The 23,086-nt window shown below is 36.7% G+C and overlaps 2 protein-coding genes across 3 annotated transcripts in view; one reads left to right on the top strand and one right to left on the bottom strand.

The window, feature by feature from the left end:
• Window positions 1-15,907, top strand: part of ITGA4 (integrin subunit alpha 4) — a 77,634-nt gene extending 61,727 nt beyond the window's left edge. The window contains exons 18-29 of one of the 2 annotated variants that reach the window (XM_079782879.1): window positions 1,296-1,446; window positions 2,772-2,867; window positions 3,466-3,545; window positions 3,910-3,999; window positions 5,818-5,908; window positions 7,849-7,956; window positions 8,768-8,893; window positions 9,505-9,624; window positions 10,765-10,863; window positions 11,234-11,353; window positions 11,861-11,997; window positions 15,288-15,907. In XM_079782879.1, coding sequence (XP_079639005.1) covers window positions 1,296-1,446; window positions 2,772-2,867; window positions 3,466-3,545; window positions 3,910-3,999; window positions 5,818-5,908; window positions 7,849-7,956; window positions 8,768-8,893; window positions 9,505-9,624; window positions 10,765-10,863; window positions 11,234-11,353; window positions 11,861-11,962 — 1,183 coding nt within the window. In that variant the 3' untranslated portion in view covers window positions 11,963-11,997; window positions 15,288-15,907. Of the gene's footprint in view, window positions 1-1,295; window positions 1,447-2,771; window positions 2,868-3,465; window positions 3,546-3,909; window positions 4,000-5,817; window positions 5,909-7,848; window positions 7,957-8,767; window positions 8,894-9,504; window positions 9,625-10,764; window positions 10,864-11,233; window positions 11,354-11,860; window positions 15,120-15,287 lie in introns of those variants that run through there. The other variant, XM_079782880.1, reaches the window with a different exon arrangement.
• CERKL (CERK like autophagy regulator) overlaps window positions 14,355-23,086 on the bottom strand; it is a gene marked incomplete at its 5' end in the record, with an annotated part of 100,664 nt that continues 91,932 nt past the window's right edge. Inside the window, 8 exons of the mRNA XM_079782882.1 lie at window positions 14,355-14,452; window positions 15,137-15,315; window positions 19,116-19,212; window positions 21,033-21,141; window positions 21,235-21,260; window positions 21,870-21,929; window positions 22,015-22,192; window positions 22,979-23,053. Coding sequence (XP_079639008.1) covers window positions 14,371-14,452; window positions 15,137-15,315; window positions 19,116-19,212; window positions 21,033-21,141; window positions 21,235-21,260; window positions 21,870-21,929; window positions 22,015-22,192; window positions 22,979-23,053 — 806 coding nt within the window. The 3' untranslated portion in view covers window positions 14,355-14,370. The remainder of the gene's footprint in view (window positions 14,453-15,136; window positions 15,316-19,115; window positions 19,213-21,032; window positions 21,142-21,234; window positions 21,261-21,869; window positions 21,930-22,014; window positions 22,193-22,978; window positions 23,054-23,086) is intronic.

The following is a 23,086-nucleotide window of genomic DNA, read 5'->3' as shown; positions in this document are numbered from 1 at the left end:
TCCGGTCTTTTCCTTTGGGTCACACCCTTCTCTGGTTGTACTACTATTTCTAAATTCTTGGCTATCTAGGAACATCTGTCTTTAAGGGAAGATTATAGAATGATAGTGTAGCAAATGTCTTCGTTAGCATTCAGCTCTTTGCAGTCTCTCAGTGGTAAAGAGAATGGGCTGTGTAGGTGAAGAGATTGCATTTGCTTTGAAATTTAAAAATTTTTAGCTGTGAGAGACCTTGAATAAGTTCCTTAAGCCTCCAGTTCCTCATATATAAATGTGTTGCTCTGAGGATTCCATGTGAAGTGATTGAGGCTTAAAAATGTTAATTACACCACCCCACTCCAGAAGAACAGAGGCCAGAGCCCGAAGTTGATCTCACACATGTGTCTAGATTTGGGGCAGTCTTCTCTTTCCAGTTCACAACACAGTGAAGCACTTCTGCAAGTCTGTTAATTTGGTCTCGTTATCCATAGAGGTGACAGCCTGTCTTATGAGATGTATTCTATTCTACGGATCTTAGTTGGATTCACTTGCTGGGAATAGCAGTCCTTTCTCATGCCGTGCTCACTTCCACCAAAACATGTTGTGTTTTGGTGAAAATACTCTCTGTTCTCCCTTTCTTCCAGTTACCCCCATCCTCTTCTCCCCCCCCCCCCCCCCCCACCTCCACCTTTGCTTTGGGAAGCAGCTAATTCAATGTCTATTCAAGAATAAAGAAAGATAGGGAAAATATACTTTGCTTTTAGAAATATGTTGCAAAATAATGAGGAAAATATGTTAAAATTATAGAACCAAGAAGTTAAGCAGAAAAGAAGTATTACAGAGTGAGGAATCTCAGAGGGAAGACAGGGGAGGGTGGGTGGGTGGGAGGTTATCAACCAAAGACTTTGTATGCATATATGCCAAACCCATGGACACAGACAAAAGCCTGGGGCAGGGCGGGCTGGAGGAGGTCAATGAGGGGTGGGGGGAGGTGGAAGAGGGACATATGTAATACTTTCAACAATAAAAATTTTTTTAAAAAATAACCAATGAGTGCAAAAAAAAAAAAAAGTATAACAGAAAGCAGACTAGTATGATTACTATAACTAATTTAAAAACTTTTCTCCAGTAATACCTGACCAACTTTATTTGAACTAAGGGAAACCTAGTTCTTTTAAAAATAGATTTGCATCTACTTGCATGTAGTCATTTCCCTCTGATTGTTTTCTCAAATTAATATTTTATGTTTGGGATAAATAAATGAAGAGATGGGATTTTTATTTCCAAATTAGAACTAAATAATTGTACTTAATTTTTAGGCCGCACGAAAATAAAACCTATCTTACTGTTGGAAGTATGAAGACATTAATGTTGAATGTGTCCTTGTTTAATGCTGGAGATGATGCATATGAAACAACTCTGCATATCAAACTACCCACTGGTCTTTACCTCATTAAGATTTTAGATCTGGTAAGTATTGAAATCCACAATAGCATGATACTACATGATATTTCGCTTAGTTTTTTAAAGATGTAAATGGCATAATCCACTTCATCAATTTGAGGTCTAAATATCTGGCATTTCTTTAGACATCCCTTTGGCTTCCAGTAATTTTAAGACTTTCTCATGCCCCTGATCAAAATGACAAGTTCCTTGGAATCTGAGATCAAAAAAGTCAGCCTCCTACTTCCAAGAAACAATTGCCTAGTTCAGTGGTCAGCAAACCGTGGCTCGCGAGCCGCGGTTTGCCGCTCTGTTGACTAATGAGTTTGCCGACCACTGGCCTAGTTATCCAAGCAAGCTGCTTGGGTGCCATTGCTTTTCTCACTAGTACATCTTCCTGGTGCTCGATGCTGCTGCTCTTGGTTGGATTCCTGCACAAGCAATATTGGTCCTCCCTGCTGGACTCCCAGAGTTACCCCTCTGCATTTGAAGCTCATACACCCAGTCTGGTTCCCAAAGGACCTCTAAACATGCCACAAATCCAAAATTCTGGTGTTGACCAGATTTTAGGCAAGTTTTTCCTTCCCTGGAAGGGTTCAAAGCCCCTGGAGATCTTTCCTTACCTCAGTGCCTCAGTCGTGAGCACTTAAATCCACCAGGGAGGTATTATAAGGTTGAATTTCAAAGACGAAAGCCTCGACTTCTTTCTCCTTTGATGCTTCTCTATTCCTTAGCAATCTTACTCAGATCTTATCCAGAGGCCATTTCCTCACATTAAGGGCATTTTGAGAGGCCTTTGACCTCTCACAAATATCTATTGCCCCTTTCTCTACAGCGTTAAGAGCCTGTTTGCACTAGTAAGAGGGAAAACTCAAATATTCAGGGAACTACATATCTGCACAAATACATACAGAGATGTGTATCTCCCTGAAATACTGGGATATGTATATGTGTGTATTTATACTATTATAGTTCCAGTTATTGCAGTTATATACCTTAAACACATTCTCACATCCCACACGGAAGAGGGATGTGAAACACAGACCTTAGGAGTTCCTTGCCTCATGATTTTACAACGAACTGGGCCTTGAATTAAATAGGGATACACAGACCTGGATGAAAGCCTCAAGTCCAGGAATTATTCTGTGGAGAATTTATATGAATGTTAGAATAAACCTAGACACATATGTACATATTATATCATTTGATTACATTTCTGTTTATTCCAAAAATAGTTGTCTAGGAAACTAAATTCTTTGGGGATGTTTTTTCAAAAGCCATCCTTAGACATGGGTTACAAACTTCCTGTTCCCTTCTCTACCTAAACCAAGTGATTTTGTTTGTTTATTTAGGAAGAGAAGCAAATAAACTGTGACGTAACGGACAGCTCTGGCATAGTAAAAATTGACTGTAATGTTGGTTATATATTTGTAGATCATCTCTCAAGGGTAAGCATTTATAATTTTTAATACAAAATGTTTATTTTTTATGTTTATGATACATACAAATATATAATTATTATTATTTGCTTAGGGTAAATAGCTAAGTGATAAAATCAAAACCAACTGGGCTTGAGATCTTTGAGATTGTGTTTAAGTTCTTGGCAATGTTCACGGTAAAGAGTGGGGGGGGGCACATGAATGTGTCGATCAGAATTCTCCTCCCCTGTGTCACCGCTCCCAAACCCTCCCCCCACCCCGCCCCAGGTGGTCCTATCTGCCAGGCATGTTACCTCTGCTATACAGAAAGGTGTTTCTGGCAAGAGTTCCCCCTCAAATTGTTAAAGCATCTCTGATTCTGTCCGTCTGGACCTGCCCGTCTTCACATTCGGAGGAGGCTTTGTCTCTGGATGTCACTTTCAAGTCGCCACAAACCCAACAGCTTCCCTGTAGCTCGCTGTCCGAAAGAGGGGTAGCCTGTGTTTCTAGAACATAGTTTATACAGCTGGGCATTCCTCAGGGTATAAACTATTAAGGAAAATTAAAGTTCAGTTGGTAAACATGTGTTAGATTGCTTTTTAAATGAGCTTTCCTTCTCTGTGTGCAGGTAGATGTGAGCTTTCTGCTGGATGCGAGCTCCCTGGGCAGAGCAGAAGAGGATCTCAGCATCACAGTGCTTGCCTCCTGGTAGGTTCACTGTGAGAAATAATGGTGCGGAAGGAAATAGACCCCTGACACTTTGGGGAGGGGACCTTAGGGAAACCATGGAGTTGTGTCCCATTGTCTGCAGGAGAAAACTTCTCTGACGGGATCTAAGACACAAACCTTTAACCAGCATAGGAGGAAATAACTGTGAATAATGAAAGCAAATTTCTGCCAACCCCATCATAAAAATGTCTGTCACATCCACTTTTATCCCCGCTCCCCAAAAAATCACTATTTAAACCCACCTCCAAGTTTATAAGGCATACATGGCATGTAACTAGTTCTCGCTGAAGACGGTCTTGGTGCCGATGCATTCTAACAGGGCGTTTTCTGTTTGTTTCCGTAGCAAAAACGAAGGGGAGATGGACCGTCTGAAGCACAACAAAGTGACGTTAGCAGTACCTCTGCGGTATGAAGTCATGCTCACTGTGCACGGGTAAGTAGACACTGAGGCCTCCTCTAGAGAGGAGAGCTGATTTTAAATCTCGTTGCTGCGTCCATTATTAGTCTAAACCATATTTAAAAGACTTCTTAAAGATCCGATGCTGTTTCTCTCTCAACAATTACCGCAGCATTGCAGTCCCTTGCCCAGCAGTTCGTTATTTTACCCCATCATATTAGTGTCACTGAGACCACCTCACACTAGTGCCCAGCTGCAGGGGATTTCTTCCTGGAAGAGCCTGCTCAGCCTTGCGCGGGCTGTGTCTGGAGGTACCCAGCGCAGGCCAGGCCCGGCCCCTGGGAGTTGAGCAGTGCACAGTTTGCTTGAGCACACTCAGTGGCTGTGGCAAGTGTGAAGTTTCAAGAATCGCAAGCTTGACCAAATGATTACTCTCTAGAACCTGTGCAGGAGAGCTGTCTGCAGCTCTTTTCTGCTCTTTATAACTACGAATCACAGAGTTCCTCACCCACAGCCCCAGAGCCAGTAGTCACTGATTCCTCATAATTTTAGTAATTGTTTATGTGGTTCTGACTCTGATGCAAGGAAGACGTGTATGAAGAATTGAGTACTCTTCATGAAAGAAGCATTAAGAAAACCTTTAATGATTTTATTGGAAATGATTTAAGCTATTAATCTTTGTTTAAAAATGCATTTTAAAGCATTTGAAGATAAATACAAAATGGACAAGCGAGTTTTTCTTGTTGCTCTAAATATTAAACCATCCCCAATAACTTTTAGCCACCCATAGGATGGCATAGAATTGTATAAAAATAAACATATCAGTGTCTGAAACTGATGAAATAGGGTAACAGGTTTGTGAGATATAAAAACCACGGGATACAGGCAGCAGTTCAAGGGAGATGAGGACCCAGAAAATCAGTGGGAAGCAAAGAAAAGCAGTTGCGCGTTTACTGGTTTTGAATGTTGTCTTGCCTGCCCTCCTTCATTTTCCTATAATGAGCATCCTCCCTTTTTTTCATTATCCACATCTTACTATTTGGAGCAAGGACTGTTCTGCAACTATTACACTGCCTACTCTACATTTTAATATTTCTCATTTCTTTCCTGTGTAATGGGTCCCTGATTTGCATTGCCTCATATCAGCTGCCAAATATAAGCACCTTGTGGAGTCAGGATTTCCCTAGGAAAGTATTTCTTAAAGTTCACTACTGACCATACATACATATAATCACAGGTAAAAGAGGAACAGCTTTGTGTTCTAACAAAAATTTTACCGTACTTATTGGTGCTTGAATTGTTTCCCAGATCTGAGTTCATTACAAATAGCCAGCAGGAATTAGGAGATGGGAAGAAATAACTCAAAAATAGGTAAGGTAGATTGAAGTTATAGGAATATATTGAAGTCATAGGGAAAAGCTAAGAACTTACATCCTATTTGCCAGATTTACATAAATCAGTAGAATGAGCCATACAGTGTTAGAGATACTGTCACTCAAGTCAGAGCACATGGCTTTCTAATTTCATTACAGCTTTACTAAAATTACTATCTTACCAAGAAACTGAAAGTATTTGATTGTGCTTAAGAAAGTGTCAGTTGTCTAAATTATAGACAAGCTATAATCCAAACTGTAGAGAAAGACTGTTTTTTACACCTCATCAAAAGAAAGACCATTAACCAAGTTCAAGTGGACTGTACAAATCTCCAGTGGGGCCATGTGTCTTAGGAATATTGGCCTCCTGGCGCCTAGCACAGCCTGGCACCTGGTACACATCCCATGTATACTTCAACTTCATAAATAAATGAGACCTTAACACTGAAGAACACACTAAATTTGGATTTGTTTCTATCAGGTTTATAAATCCAACGTCACTTGTGTATGGATCAAAGGAGGACCATGAGCCCGAAACGTGCATGACAGAGAAAATGAACTTCACGTTCCATGTAAGCAAAGCTGGTTGTGTTGGTATTTGTAACGAACTGAACGAATGTGACTGGTGCGTTGCTCGAGAGGACACTGTATCCCTGTGATGCCCCTCAGCCCTGGGCCGGCACAGTTTGGTTAGGATAAGGAAGGAGCTGCCACACGGGTACCCATGCGCTTTCCTCCCACCGTTCTTGTCCCTCTTACTCAAGCCCACATCTCCTTACCGTGCAGGTGGGAATGAGCTAGTAGGAACAGAGGTCACACTTGAAACTAGCAAAGTTACGGGAGGAAGAGTATCTGCTAGAGGTGTCTAGGAAAAAAACAGGATAGGCCAAGGGAAGGCATGTGTAGGTGCAAATCAGTGAACTCTCGTCTCAGTTGAAGCATTTAAAAGCCCTAAAATGACCAAGTAAAGTCAGCTCCGTTTAAGGTCTGCTTGGTCAGCCTTTCAGGCCATAGGTAGGTTACCTGTAGCAAGCGATGCATCATTTATTCAATAAAGTAAAGAATAGTGTCATTATCCAGAAATATTAGGATACTAATATAAAGACAACTTAAAAATGTTTATTTACTATCAACTGATATTTTTGGTGCATCATGGATGTTGATAAGTAAATAATTGGAGATAATGTCCACAAAAATATTTTTTGAACCAGAAGTACTTATGGGGTGTGAGTCTGGATTTCTGTACATTTTGATAGTTTGTAAGGCAATGCTCTTCAAGATGTATATCAGAATCACTTGGAGTGCTTGTCTAAAATGCAAACTCCTGGGCCCTGCCCCAGATCTGTGGAAGAAGAATGACCTTGAAGTCCTATTGAGTGTATGTGCAGTCAAGTTTTTGTTATGCTAGTATACAGCAGTATTGAAAAAATGTAGCCCTCTATTTTGATAAGTCCTGTAGGTTTGGTGAGTCTGAGTAAGGATGAATACATTCTTGGAGGTCCAAATGTTATCTGGCAAACAAGGATGGAAGGTCTTGTAGGTTAGAATGATTATTTGCAGGCATCAGGAAGACTTGTCTAAAGGTTGGGCACTGCCCCTGAAACTGCCCCGTGCTTGCATGGCTGAGCAATTACCATATGTCCCAAAGCCAGGGACACTTTCTTCATTTATATCATATGCATTCAAAAAGTATTGCAAGTCTGTGAGTCATGCTGTTTCATTCAGGTATTGTGGTTCATCTCATTTCTGACTTTGTATTGGTTTTATAGTGAAGCTCTCAGGAGGTAATATTTTGGCCCGATTTCCTTTTACAGGGATCTGCAATCCCCAAATTTATCAGCAATAATGAAATATCACTCCCTCATGCATTATTCTTTAAAAACCTATTGAATTTTTTCTAAAACTGAATAACCTACCCCTTTGTGATTTTCTGAGTGTATCAGCACTATAATAACCCTGAATTAAAATACATTTTATTCACTTACTGCTGACATCCCCTCTGCACAGAGTGGTTTTGTGAAAACATCATAGGATTTAAATTAGAATACCTGGGTTTTGTCCCAATTCTGGTCACTTTTATATTGGGTACATTGTTGACTAACACCTCTTAGCATTTTTTTGAGCTGGCAAATAATTAAATGTTGCCCCACCTGATGGGATAGTGATGAGGACCAATTGGTCATGGCATTTTAGATACAGAATATGCCATACACATGTACATTGCTGATGTCTCTTTCTTTAGACTAAATAGAACATCTGCCTGGACATTCTGGCCTAATTAATAGCAAAAGGAGAGAGCTGGGAGTAAAGACTAAAGGTTGTAATTCTTAGCAAATTTTTTTCAGTTCTCACTGTCAACATTCTGTCTCCCTTTGCGGTGTAGCTGCCAACTACAACTCTCCACCACTAGAAGTGTTTAATGATACAGATGGGCTCACCTAAGAGCTCATTTATATCTGTACTTATATTTATGAAAACATTTAAAAGTTTAATTTTTTTTCCTTCTTATCAGGTTATCAACACTGGCCCTAGCATGGCTCCAAATGTTAGTGTGGAAATAATGGTCCCAAATTCTTTTATCCCCCAAACTGATAAGTTGTTCAACATTTTGGATGTCCAGGTAAAAATCTGTTCCTTCCTTTATTGTAAGTAATACTGCTGAAATTGAAATGTCTGTTAACTTCAATCACACTTACTCTCGGCTGTAAATTCACCCTGAATTCATTGAGTACACCTTGAATATTATACATTGCATTCGAACCTCTGCATTTAACGTGTACAATAACAGAATTATGCTCTACTATTTCAGTACATTTTCTTTGTGCTATGGACCTGTGGAAGTAATTTGATTGATAGAATTTGCCATAAAACTTGAGACCACTGTTGGGGAACAAAATTAGTATTTCAGCCTTTTTTAAAGAAAGAATGTTCAAATCACTACTTAAGAATCAGTATTCTTATATTGTTGATTCCATCAGAATTGCTTTCATTCTCCCTGTTTCAAGACAAGCAATCAGTAAGCCTACCAACTGGGTTTGAGATCTAATTTTTTAAAATCTTACTTGAATTCCAAATTTAGATGGTAGGACATGGTGTCTAAAGCCCGAGAAATGTTGAATTTCATGCTAATGCTCAAATGCCTATTTTTCACATTGCCCTAATTTCTGTAAGGTTAAGGCCACTTGATTAGTTTAGGACCTATATCCAACCCTCTAAAATTTTTCTGAGTTTGTGTTTTTGCTGCAGATATTTAATCTCTCCCAAATAAATCTGTTAAAAATATTTTCACACTTTCAGAAGTACTTGTTATTTTTAGAAAAGGTAATCAAGCAATTGGAACTTCATTTTATTGAAACTTTTAAAACCATGTAGCTTTCGTTGTTCTTTCCAATATTGAATTATAACACTTTTCTTGCTTCCTATATTTATAGACTAGTTCAGGAGAATGCCATTTTAAAAATTATCAAAGAATGTGCACATCAGAAAAGAAAAAAGATGCAATGGAGGCCCTAAGAGACATATATAAATTCTTTTCAAGGACTGATAAGAGACTATTGGTAAGTTTCAGTTTTTCATTGTCTTTGTTTTCCCACATACAGAACTGAAACGCTTAAAATCAATGTATATGAGCTTCAGTTGGGATAGGAGAGAAACAAGTAATATTCTTGCATGTGAGGAACAGACATGATTGGACATTTGAGATAGACCCAGGGTTAACTATCTACATTTTAATTATTTGTCTGACAAATGCCCATTCTGTGCCAGCCAGGCATTTCTCCATACCCTCTTAATCTCATTTCACAAAGGCTACTCAGAAGAACTTTGACTCTTTTCAGTTTAGTGAATTTATGAAAAAACAGATAAAACAAGCAATCTTAGCATTCAAATTATTCAATTTTTACAATAAACAGAGAACATCCAACTTGGCAAAATTCTGATTAGGAGTCTTTCTTTTCAACATCTATCCCAGACGGTTAGGTTCATAAGAACACATGCTCCAGTTCAAATACTTTATTTTATAAAACAAACATTTGTTTTAATTGTTTAAAGTAGGATTTTTAAAATGCCACTAACAAAAACAGACCTTTAATTCCATGGAAATTATTTTAGCCATCTTCTAAAAAAAAAAGTTGAAATGTTAATGTAGCTTTTTTGGTATTCTTTCAAGTTCTGCACAAAAGCTGATCCACATTGTTTGAATTTCTTATGCAATTTTGGGAAAATGGAAAGTGGGAAAGAAGCCAGTGTTCACATTCAGCTGGAAGGCCGGCCATCCATCTTAGAAATGGTAAGTCCATACAGAATCTGCAAACTATACCTAAGTGGGATGGTATGTAGGGAAGCATTCAACAAATTAAGAAGGTATTAATACAAATAAAACTTAGAGTGAAACTTAACTGTTTCAGTTATTTTTCTTTATTGATGAAGATATTACATATGTGTCCTTCCCTCCTCATTGTCCCCCTGGTGTCTGTGTCCATTGGTTATGCTTATATCCATGCATACAAGTCCTTTGGTTGATCTCTCCCCTTTTACTTTAGCTGAATACATTGTTTAAATGACATGGTTTTTAGTAATTAAATAGATAATTAAGATGTTTATTTTAGGAAGTATGTTCAACTATTTATAGACCTTGATTAAATCAAAGAAATTGACTACCTTAACATTCTGTATAACCTTAAAGTTCTTTCCAAACTATTTTAAATTATGCTTAAAATCTAATACATTTAATACAGCTAAGAAGTAAAATTGTCTTTAAAACACAATAACAAAAAAACTTTTAAGACCTTCAAGAATATATTCTCATCTTCCCCAATGAATGCACATACTTAAAACACCTTAATTGTGCATACAATTTCAAAAGTCCTTAGCGTCTGGGGATTCTCGCTTATAAGTCTCTGCATTAAATAGTAAAGCTCTGAGTTAATCAACCTACTGATTTGATATCTGAATGCTGTAATTTATTTGTACCAGATTTTTCCATTACAGTATTAGGTAGACTGTGTGTATTTGATCAGAGCAGCAAGATGACAACACAACTTAGAAAGAAATAAAATGAAGCCCAAATAAAATGAACTTTAGGAAAGGTTTATCAAGTGAAGAAAGTCTTATTTTGGGGTTAAAAATTCAATATCCAGGGGAAAATACACTACAAACTAACACATAATATTTAAATCAAGTTATCTGCAGAGTGGCTATGTTTAATAAAAGAATTTCAATAAAATGGTGCCATATAAATTAATACCAAGACCATGCCTTTAGAATCAAAGGAATCATTGCAATTAATTACAAATGGTAAAGTAAATTGGGGAAGATTAATTATGAAAACTTCTAGATAATAGGTAAGGATCCTGAGAAATTAGTTCTGTTAATATGTCTTCATGAAATAAAACTATGAATCAATAGAGATTTTTCATTTATTAAACAGGATGAGACTTCCGCACTCAAGTTTGAAATAAGAGCGACAGCTTTTCCAGAGCCACATCCAAAAATTATTGAACTAAACAAGGATGCCAGTGTTGCACACGTAAGCTAAACTGAAACATTAAGACTGTAGGAAAAATAGTATTGCTAGGGTGTTTAGTCAGGAAAATAGATTTTTTACTAGATCATGGAGGGCTTGAAATACTTTCCTAAGAGTTGGTATTTTCCACACCTGGAAAGAGGGAATGACAGCTTTTTAAGGAGTTTAGGATGGATTGGAGGAAGAACTACAGAAAAAATTCATTGTACTTACTGTTTCTGCTGATCAGTTTACCAGCATTTCCTATGGTTATATTCGAACAAGCAAGAGAATGGGATGGGTTGTTCTAAATACCATTGGGGGGAGGAGGGGCTGCAAAGGAAATAGGAGCAAACTTTTAAACTGGTGGTTCTTTATTTTGGTTAATATGTAGGTTTGGCTCGAAGGACTACATCATCAAAGACCCACACGTCATTTGACCTTAGCAATTATTTCAAGTAGCTTGATACTTGGACTTATTTTACTTTTGTTGATTTCATATGTTATGTGGAAGGTAAGCCTTTCTTTAATAATTACCAATGTTAACCTACTCAAAATGCCACCCTTGACTTTCTTAAAGCCAATTTGTGCCTCCCAAGTGAATATACAGTACTGATTTCACCATATTTCTCCAAACTTCCATATCAAAGTTCTAGAAAAATATGCCTTCTTTAAAGATAACTCATTTTCAAAAAAACATTTGAGAAACACCGCACATTATGTTGAATGTCAATTTTAGAGATTTCACACATGCATTAGTAAGTCCTGCAGTAATTGCTCTTTAATCCCGTATTTTCCAAACTAATTTTTACTGACTACATGGGACACAGTTTAAGAACTATAGCAGGTCCTCAAATGGTGTCAATTATCAATTAGCCTATGAAAAATTTGGTTTTGTTATACATTGTTTTACTTAAAGTCAAAGAAAGTATCACCGATGTTAAGTTGCCATTGATTGTCTAGATATTTTATATGAGTGTAATAACTGCACACTAGTGATTATACAATGATTTTTTTTCAGGCTGGCTTCTTTAAAAGACAGTACAAATCCATCCTACAAGAAGAAAACAGAAGAGACAGTTGGAATTACATTAACAGTAAAAGCAATGATGATGCTGATTAAAAGACTTCTTTTAAATTGAGAAAACCAAGACTCAGGTATATAATAAAGAACTTAAGACATTGTTTACAAGAAACCATGAACTTTGCTTTGCCCAGAGTTCTCTTATGTACTTTTTACTCGTAACCTTGTGACATACTATGTCTTAAGGCAAATGAAAAAGGTCTTGTTTCAGTTATTAAATGGATAGAAAACACTAAAACATTACATTTAAGATAATCCCTTGAAGATATTTGGAAATAAAAGTGCATCTGAATTAAATCATAAACTTGATTGAAGAAGTCTTGGACTTCAACATATGTGCTTGCTTCAGCAAAATAAATTCCTAATCTTTGAGACTTGTTTGAATTATGTTCTTTAAAAATATTCAGCAGGAATTTTTCAAAAAGCTGTTTCCAAATGAATGAAACAGCTCTTTGAAAAAATTCTTGAATATTTTTAAAGAAAGCATTTTACCTTTAAGCCCTTTACTTGTAATACATTTCCTATGGGCTTTGATCAACAACCATTCAGCAGTCTATGATTAATGGGCCTGAAGAGCAAACTTCAGACTGAACTTTTATACACTGGTTTGAGCTTAATGGGATGACTTCTGGGTAATTGTTGTTTATACAACTATGGATTTCTTCTTTCTGTATATACATAACTTTGAAATATACATATATGTTCACATAGGTATAAATCCATAAGTCTCTCCTGTAACAATTTTTTAAGGGTACCCCAGAGTAAATTTTAAAAATCTATCATTAGTCAATTTTCTTATTTACAAAACAACAGTACTTAAAATTCTAATTTATATTCTGAAAAAGATTGAGAATGTTGCACTTTAACTGGCATATGTAAAATATGAAAACTGTACCTCACAAATAATTTTTTAAAATCAAAGCTCTGTAAAAACAGTGATTAAGGTGAAATATATTGATACTCTGTAAATAGTAACTGGATATTACTCTTTTCTATTCATATGCAAGTGATAAATGCTTATAAGATCAGTGTCTTCTGCATGGAATTGGGGAAACATAATTTATAATTTTAAAATAGATTTAGCTTATATCCAGTGAATATAACATCAAAATTTCCATGGTATATGTTTTAGTGATCAGTGAAACATTTTAAATTTTTATTGGTTATCTTAGATTCCTTTTTATAATTATATAATTTATATTTTCAAATTTTAAGACATTTAAAGATAATCTTTCCTATTATTTATTCATACATATGAACTAGATGCTGACCTTAGAATATAATTTCATCTGAACTGGGCTAAATCTGTCTTTATATATAAAAGAAGACTGTGGCCAAATCTTGAAAATCTGTTACAAGATGTGATCAAATAGATAAATTAGAGGTCAGTCTTTACTATTATGGAAAATATTCCATAGGAAATATTTATAGGAAGTCCCTGCCAAAAGCCATCTTCCTCAGACTACCTAATTGCTGTATAAGTTATCCATCACAAGCCTGCAGTCTGTGATGGGTGGAAAGTGCGGAATGCACAGAGATGCATGAACATGAAACCTCCTGTGAACTCTGTGTGCCAATACAATCTAATTACATTTATAATATTTATACTTTTTTGAATAGAAGCTATTCAGGAGAATGTCTAGAATCACTGGCGGAAAATGAAGCCCAAATTTAGAATTTCTTTCTCAAGGATGATCCCTGAGGAAATTTAAATTTGGTTCTTTCCTATTCAACAGCATTTCAGGTGCTATTGAAAACAATGTTATAATGGCCAGAACACATGACTGTCAGGAGCAAGAGGGGAGCACAGCACCCTAATGGGCCAGATTCTGCCCAGTTAGACATTTTGCATAGTTTAAAATAAAATTTAATAAACTATGAATTTTAAAACCCTACCACTTTGAAGTAAGAAAATCAACTTGAGTTTTCAACTTTCAGAGAATATTCACAAAATTGGTACCATAACAACTTAAAAATAGGAGGGAGTCTTTTGGGGGGAAGTTTAGTTATTAGAGAAATTTTGAAAAGTAATACTAGTAGTTCTATTTCTGGTTAGATTGAGTTGTATAATTTTGAAATTTAACCTCACTGGACAGGTACCTCATTAGGAAAATCAGGACATTCTTACATGAACTCTGTGGTCTATTCGTACCAGACTACAGGATATTTAACATCAGAATTAATGGACTCAAATCCTGAAAAATGAAAGAATGTAAATTATTTCACTTTGGAATTATCTAGGTTAAAAAATAGATATAAAGACATTCCAAAAAACACACAACAGAATTTAAATAAATTTTGGTATATTCAAACCCTCAATGCTAATTTTTAGCAATGTCAAAAGTAGCAAGCAATTTTAATTTCTTTAAAAAATAAGATTTTTTTTCCTGTTAGGATATCTGTTTAAAATATGTCCATTCATATTAAAATTTTAGTTCATATGTTTGTTATAAACAATTACATGTTACTTTGGAATCATTCATTTCTTCCATGCTTTCACCATAAAGATTGATAAGTCTTGGGTGTAATCTGCAAAGAATAAAATAATATGTGTAATTGATTATTTTATCAACCTATCATTCTGTTATTTTTCACACGTATACCAATTGAGTACAGTGCTTAATACCAACTGCAAGTCTAATGATAGCCAACAAAAACATACACATTCATGGCAGAGATGAAATCTAGAGAAACGGGCAGGATGTGTAATAAATCAGCACTGAATTAGTATAAAGCCTTGACTAATATTCTCCAGTGTTTTTGTAAAATGCAGGCAACTGTACATATAGAGAGCTCACCAGTTGCTCTTGTTACCTAATTAAATGATATGTAAATTACATTGAATACGAAGTGTTATAGTATAAGACTAATGGATTAAATTGTAATAATCTGTTACTCAGTGTCAAAAAGTTTAAACTTTTGACTCATTTTTTTTCAAATTCAAAATGGAAAATGTAGACATGCATTATCTGTATAGTGTAAACTTATAACCAAAGAAAATGTGTTAACTCTCCAAAACAATTGATGAATAAATGTAAAGTCATACTTTATTAAAATTATACATTTATCTGTTTATCCTTCCCTGACTTGCTAATTTAAAAAAAAAATCTAGCCAATTGCTTGCTTTGATAGTTACAGGAAGAAGGCTTCCATTATACTAGCAGTTTTGTGTCTACTGGTGGACATAGAAGGCAGTGAAATAATTAGACTTACTTAACGTGGACCTCTGACGTAACTTCCATTAAATCGCCATCTACATTCCAGGGGAAACTGTTTTCTGAGGCAGTTTCATGTGGTTGATCCTCCTCCTCTAGACTGTATGCACTGGTTTTATTCCTTGGATAAACTTTTACTTCTTCAACAGTGTAAGTCTCAACGAATGGAAAATTGAACTAAATAAAACAAATGGACCTCAATAGACACTTCTCCAAAGAGGACATACAGATGGCCAATAGACATATGAAAAAATGTTCAGCATCACTAATCATCAGAAAGATGCAAATTAAAATAACAATGAGGTATCACCTCACACCCGCCAGAGTGGCTATCATCAACAAACGTCAAGTGCTGCCAAAGATATGGTGAAAAGGGAACCTTGTACACTGCTGACGGGAATGCAGACTGGTATAGCCATTATGGAAAACAGTATGGAGGTTCCTCAAAAAATTAAAAATGGATCTGCCATTTGATCCAGCAATCCCACTTCTGGGAATATATTCTCAGAATCCTGAAACGTCCATCAGTAGATGAATAGATAAAAAAGTTATGGTACATTTATACCATGGAATACTCTGCTGCAGTAAAAAAGAAGAATCACTGTCCCTTTGAGACAGCATGGAGGGACCTTGTGAGTATTATGCTAAGCGAAATAAGCCAGTCAGAGAAAGATAAAGTATCACATGATCTCACTCATATGTGGAATCTAATGAGCAACATAAACTGATAAACAAAATAGATCCAGAGACATAGAAGCATGGAACAGACCGTGGAATCTCAGAGGGAAGGGAGGGGTGAGTGGGTAGGATGAGATCAACCAATGAACTTGTATGCATATATGCATAACCCATGGACACAGACAATAGGGTGGTGAAGATGGGGGGTGGGAGGGAAAGGGGACATATATAAATGTACTACTTTCAACAATAAAGATTTTTTTTTTAAAGCTGTGGTTCATTTACACAATGGAATACTATGTGGCTATAAAAAAAAGTTCTTATCCTTTGCAACAGCATGGATGGACCTGGAGAGTAATATGCTAAGCAAACTAAGCCAGTTAGAGAAAGACAAATATCACATGATCTCACTCATATATAGAATCTAATGAACAAAATAAACTGACGAACAAAATAGGTCCAGAAGTATGGATGCATGGAATAGAATAACAGATCTCGGTAGGGGAGATGGTGGAAGGGGACAGGAAGAAATTAACCAAAGAACATATATGCATACCAATGGACACAGACAATAGCATGGTGAAGGTCTGAGATGGGGCAAAAAGGAGAAAATGGAAGACATCTGTAATACTGTCAATTTAAAAAATGCAAATAATCAGGGTGCTTCCTTTCTCCCTAACTGCTAGTGCACATTAAGAAAGTTCACTGTGCTCTCTCTTGTAAGTAAATAGCAACATGCATGCTTTGAAACTAACTATAACCAGGGTTCCCCAGTTTCTCTGGAAGAAGGAACCCTTCTGAGGCTTTCCTACCTCATTTAGATCTGGCAGCTGGCCAAATGTGTTTGATGACAAAACAGTAAATCTCTATGAAATTGTGTACAGTAATGATATTGTAGAATTTCCAATTAAAGACAATCTTTAGTACTGGTCTGTTGATACAGAAGATTTATATAATCCACTGACTTGATTAGTAACTTGTCAACTAGTTTAGCTGATATAAAGCAAAGTCTAGTGTAAGTTTTACACTTGGAATTTAATTAAAAAGAACCTAGGCTTAAACTTATGAAGGCAAAAAAAAATTCAATCGAGTATCGAATGTTTCACAGGTGTTTGCCTGCTTCATCCCCACTTTCAAGGTGGCCACAAGTTGCAAGATAATTGTGTTTAGAATAGTGTAAACTTCAAATTTCAATTTTTCTTAAGGAAACTAGTGAAAAAATAACCTACTTACTCTAGCAGAAATGCAGAGTAACTACTCATTTATTTTAGTTTTCAGACAAATGACATGAGGTTTATTCTTCATATCTACATGATCTATCTTCCTCCTTCCACATATCAACCTCAATAAAGCACAGAAATTTAGAAGTTGACAGAAAACTGAAATTTTCCCAAACATCCTTATTGTACATAGAAGAAAACGGAGTCCAGTAGGTTTTCCAGTTTATACTGTAGCATACACTGGGTTTCAGTGGATTACGCTGGGGGTGTTCTGATTAGAGGGCCCCACGCAGTTCTCTGAAAATGCTTACATCTCTGCATCAGGTTTCCCATCGCAGGGCGCCGCCTTGCACACATCCCTCACACTGTGCACTTGTAAAAATCTCTCCTTAATCACTCTTTGTCTACATAGTCATTCATTGTAAAAATGAGTTTGAAACGAGTCATTACTAACTGGCTATTATAGGCTAAACTGTGTCCCTCATAAAGGTATCTAGCAGTCCTAACTCCTCCTACCCGTGAATGTCATCTTCTTTGGAAATAGGGGCTCTGCAGATGTAATTAGTTAAGATGAGGTCCTTGGGGTGAGCACTAATCCAATGGGACTGGTGTCCTTGTAAGAAGAGGAAACCGGGACGCAGAGAGATGCCAGGGATGTGCACACACACAGGAAAGACCATTGCGGACGCAGCCAGGAGGCAGCCCTCTGCAAGCCAAGAGGGGCCTCAGGAGAAACCCCACCTTCTGGGGCTTCTCCCATTCAGAACTGTGAAGAAATGAGTGTCTGCGTTTAAGCCTCCCGGTCTGTAATATTTGTGTGGCAGCTCTAGCAAACTGATTCAAGGACAAAAACAGGACTTCTGGTAGAGGATGGTAAAGAGGTGAGGCCTCAGTGGGCAAGGGCCAGAATACAGAGGGCCATGCACATGCTGGGGAAATTAGATGTTAGCCTGATGACGATGAGAAAGGCATTGTAGAATTAAGCAGAAGGGAAATCAGATGTGTGTTTTAGGAAAAGCCCCTTAGAAGGAAGTTTGGAAGACAAGACCAGGGAAAAGGAAGACCAGAAAGAAGGCTATTAGAAGCAAGAAGGAATGAGTTTTGAAGTAAGGAGAAGGAGCAATTTCAGAAACATTTAAGAGGGGAACAAACAGACCTGCGTGGGGGCGGGGGGGTGGGGTTGTGAGGAATGAGGATGACAGAGGAGTCAGAGTAACTCCAGGACGGGTGGAGTGATGCCATTGACCTGTGTCGGGAACCATGGAAGGGGCGCCTTGAGGGGAAAAGACAGTAAGGTCAGCTATGGACCCAGGAAGCCTGTGAGTTTTGTAACCGCAGCACAGAGGAAACCACAGTGGTCCTGCAGGTCAGAAGAGAAGACAGAACTTTTGAAAGTGGGCCACACTCAGTTCAAAACAGGGGGCCATGTGATCACCCAGGAGGAGGGTCCTGAGAAGACAAGGAGGCTACCAACAAATCCCTGGGGAAACACTAGCATTTAAGGGTTTTAAACTCCCTCCCAAAAACGATGGTCAATGTGAATGTAGAAATGCATGGACAGTGGGAACTGTCCAGATATAGGATGGAGCCGAAAAAACCTGAAATGGAATTTTTGCCTTCCATGGGCTGTACACAGAGATGGGGAGGTAAGATGAGTCACCCCGCAAATGATGGTTTCCAATATGTCCTGCCATTGTTAATGTATATGAACCTTCAGTTCAACCTAAAGATGGTTCACTACTTCTCATTCTGAAGAGCAACCCTAGTATGTAATTTTAACCTTAATTTACTTCATAATTTCAATATAACACTAAATTTTCTATTTTTGCACAAAAACCCAAACAAACCAAGAAGACACAAATATATAACCACCAAGCCATAAGCTCAAAAAAGGCCAATCTATATTAGTACTAGTGGATGCTTTTCAAAATTTGGAGGAAGTACAGGTTGAAAAAAAATTAATGTATTGGAAGAAAATAAAGCCTTCTTATGAGGCAAGACTTGATGTCAACTCTTTCAACATATCACTGTCCGTGCTTAATAGCTTTGCATATAAGTAACAAAAGGAATTTACCATACCTGATTTTTAACACTGGCGTATCTTTTCAGGTGTTTTATAAATTCCTGTCGAGAAGTGTTCCGTGCAATTATAAGAGCCATACTTCCATTATTTAATCTGAAATTAAATATTTGTATTTGACATTAAGTTTATTAAGAAATTACATCAGAATTGACTCTATATCAATCTTTCTAAAATATATAACATTTACTAGAAGTTTTAGGCAAGAGAGATAAATCATCATCATATTAAATTTATTTAAAATCCTTAAAACATATTTTGCTATATTCTGTTATTTTTAAATGACACAGCCTTTCAAAATGCTTTTATTCAACAATTGCCTTCCTTCTCAGCAAGCTCTTCAGTTCGGGGCTTTTTATAAAATGAACCATCATGCACCCTATCCATATATCAAGATGCAATTTAAAATCCAATGTATTTACTTAAGGATTCTACATGTGAAACCACATGTTTGTTAAAGATGTATTGTAAAACAGTTAATATGTACCAGTGGTATAACAAACAGCTCAACACTTTCTAAAATCTGACGTTGATTTAAATATTTACTTATGGGCAGGTCTAAGTGACACAGGAAACTAAATCAAACTGGCCCTTGGGTGGATGACACGAAACAAACAAATGCTGCCACACATGTTCGCTTAAATGACCGAGCATTTTAATCTTGCATAGCTGTTTGGTTCAATAGAAAAGAGACTGTAAATTTAGCATGTGTGATTCAGTGCCCAAAGAGCCACTCACACATGTATGTAGCTTTAGCAGGTCATTTGCAGAAATACATGTGAATGACTTCTAAGCTCAATTTCAGTGGAAATACAAAGTTATTCCAAGAATAACAACAACAAAAAGGAGCTCTTTAAATCTTACGGAAGCTCAGGTGAGAGCTCTATGGGACGTTGGCGATTGCCCATCATTCACTCAGTTTATGTAGAAGGAAAAGAAGACCCCAAGCTTCAGTGATTTGTTCAGAGGCAAAACAAAGAAAAAATGATCACAAAACCAGAGCTCTCACCTCTCAGGGCTCAGCGCTTCTTTGACTTGTCATGCCATCTCTTCCCAACCAAAAATAAACAACACTGAAACTGTATTTTTTTAATGTGCTTCATTTTTACTCATAATCATTCTAGTTAAATATTTTGCAGGGAAGTTGAAACTAATCATTACAATAATGTTGTAGATTGCCAAAGTACATTAGTCATTCTTTTATCCCACCTCCAGGGGAAATCTAGATTTGACTACATTATACAACATTCATGATCTTTTCTTCTATGCTCTACAGAAAAGGGAGAGAAATTTTCATACCAATAATGGACAACCACTGAAAAGCATGTGTAAGAGATGAAATATCTATATCTTATGGATAAATATCTATATCTTATGAGACAATATATAAAATGTCTCATTTTATAGAAAATGTGGGTAGTAGATTTTTATTCATATGTACCACTATTCACATTAAGTGTAACAAAAATGTTTCTTTTGATTAAAGGTATCAGATATACACAAATACATGCTTTTCATGCTACAGGTATTTATGTCTGCACTAAAATTGGAAACCAGAATTAAATATAATATTCTCAACAACTGGTAAATAAACCTAAATAAATAAAGCAAGCAAAGTGACATAAAATAATGTAATAGAATCATGTCAATAAAACCCAAGGAATATTTTACCCTCAGTGATATTAAAAAATCAAAGTAACTGTCTGATCATGATCATTTTCCCAGTTTAACAGCTGTTCTGAACCTACTCTGATGACAAATTCCTGAAAAATCTCTGATATGATACAGTCAAGGACAGAATACCTCTTCATAATATTCTGGGTAGCCAAGAGTTGGGCCAAGGAGGGGCAGGTATTCTGCAAGAAAATTTTGGTTTATAGGAAAGTATCAATGGTTCAATAAAAACACTTACTAACCTGGTATCAGGTGCCAAGCCTCTAGGTGCCACTGAACACAGGCAAGGAATTGCCATAATGCTGACGTTCAAGAACTGACCCTGGATCCTTTGCCACTGAGCATTACAGTCTAAAGATATGAAAGCGACAGTTACCTTCCCTCACCACAGCAAAATGGCACTAGAACCTGGGTCAGTTCTCAAGGAGATGCTTTTAGACTCACCAGATTTGGGAGATCCCTGTGCCCTCCTAAAAATAAGAAAACAAAGGGAAAAAATAAAGACAAAAATAACATCTATTAAATGTGAGAAAATTATAGACTCCTACATTATATATATTAAATGTTTTCTTATATTAGTAAAAATATTTGAATAATTCCATTACTAAATTATATTGCATTGATTCATTTCTAGGTAGCATCACCAGTAAAAATGATTTTCATTTTTTTAAAGACTACAGCACTTCCTTTGTGTGATTTTGATTAATATTTGTACTCCACACCCAACAAACTCTCATGAGGACAGAAACTATGGGTTTTGTTTGTCTATTTTTTTTTTTTTTTTTTGGCTCATGTATCCAAAGTGCTTGGAATACAGTAGGCACTCAATAAACAGCTGTTGGGTGTGTGTGGGGGGGGTGGTGTGGATGGATGGATGGAATGAATTAGTGGTTGTATCTGGAGACAGAAACCAAACTACATGGACTACTAGAATCTGTAGGACTCCATGATTCTATATTATTCACTAGTATGTTAGAAAAGCAACCAAAGATCACAATCGAACAAACTGTTTATATCGAACTATTTTATGCTTTAAAGAAAGATACAGATATAGATGTTGCTTTGAGCTTTCTACCTACCTTTCTTGTAAATCTGGAGAGCTGTTAAATGGCAAAAATGATATTTCACAGTCCTCTGGCCTAAAATACAGCGAAATGGGTTATGAACACTCACTGATTCTGAGATATAAGATTCTTGGTTTAAGAAAAAAAAAAAAAGACTTACTTAAGTTTTGCTAGCGCCTTAATTACAGCAAAATCCCTCCGTTGGGTAGGGGACATCCATCGATGTTTTTCCGCCAGAGCCAAAGTCCTCCCACCAAAGCCAAACATGGCCGAGAACCCAAAGCGAAGAAGCTTGCCAGTGGTGCTGAAGGTGCAGACATCGACCGGTTGTATGTGCCCTTGGATATTATATTAAATATTAGTCAACTGTGCAAGAGTGCCAGGTGTCAAAATCGCAAACACAGAAGAGCACATTTATTGACTTTTAGATCTCAAGCTACTTTATACCATAATAAATATCTTTGCTTTCTCTCCATCTTTACCTACAACTACTGGAATTGCCATTTGCAACTTTTTCAGGTTCTAGGAAAGAAACACAAAGCAGCAGATTTTGCAGCTTATAGCTATTTCATATAAAGCATGGCTAGGATGTGAGGTTGTGATATGCGTGAAAAGTAAGCAGATTTAGCAGCAGTTTTGCATTGCATTTATCTGAGTGTATATGTTTTCCATCAATTGGGATAATAAAAGGTCGAGTGGATGTACCATGGCTAAAAAGTGTTATCATGTGCTTTTATTTCTTTCTTTTAATAACATAATGCTAGCCCTAGAGTGTTGGTACAGTCCAACAACAGTATCGGATATACTAGAATAGTGTGCATGGATTTTCTTGACCTGGTTATAAAATCATGATCTTACACATCATCACAATGTATTTTTTCTATCAATGTATTATAGCAAACTTTACTTGCTGCTCTTTATAGCATCTGTATTCTGAAAAGATAGGCAGTCCAAACAGAGAAGTGTTGCCTAATTGACCTTTGGGTTTTAATTCAGCATTTCTCTGCTTTAAGAGACAAAGAACCTGTCTTTTCCTCAGGCAAGTCTGACAGGAATAAAATAGCCTCCCTTATAGTAATATAGAAACTTGCTTATAAAACTCACTCCTTTGAAATAATTCTTACCCATTATAATGTGCAAAGTTGCAGTTACCACGTGAGGGATTCCATGGAGAGAATGTGCCAGTACGTTGGTAGAGCCTGCCAAATCAATTTTAAAACATGAACAGTCAA

Source organism: Cnephaeus nilssonii, assembly GCF_951640355.1.
Source record: "Cnephaeus nilssonii genome assembly, chromosome: 10".
NCBI lineage: Eukaryota > Metazoa > Chordata > Mammalia > Chiroptera > Vespertilionidae > Cnephaeus > Cnephaeus nilssonii.
Note: the sequence above shows the minus strand (reverse complement) of the source record. Positions and strands in the feature narration are given on the sequence as shown.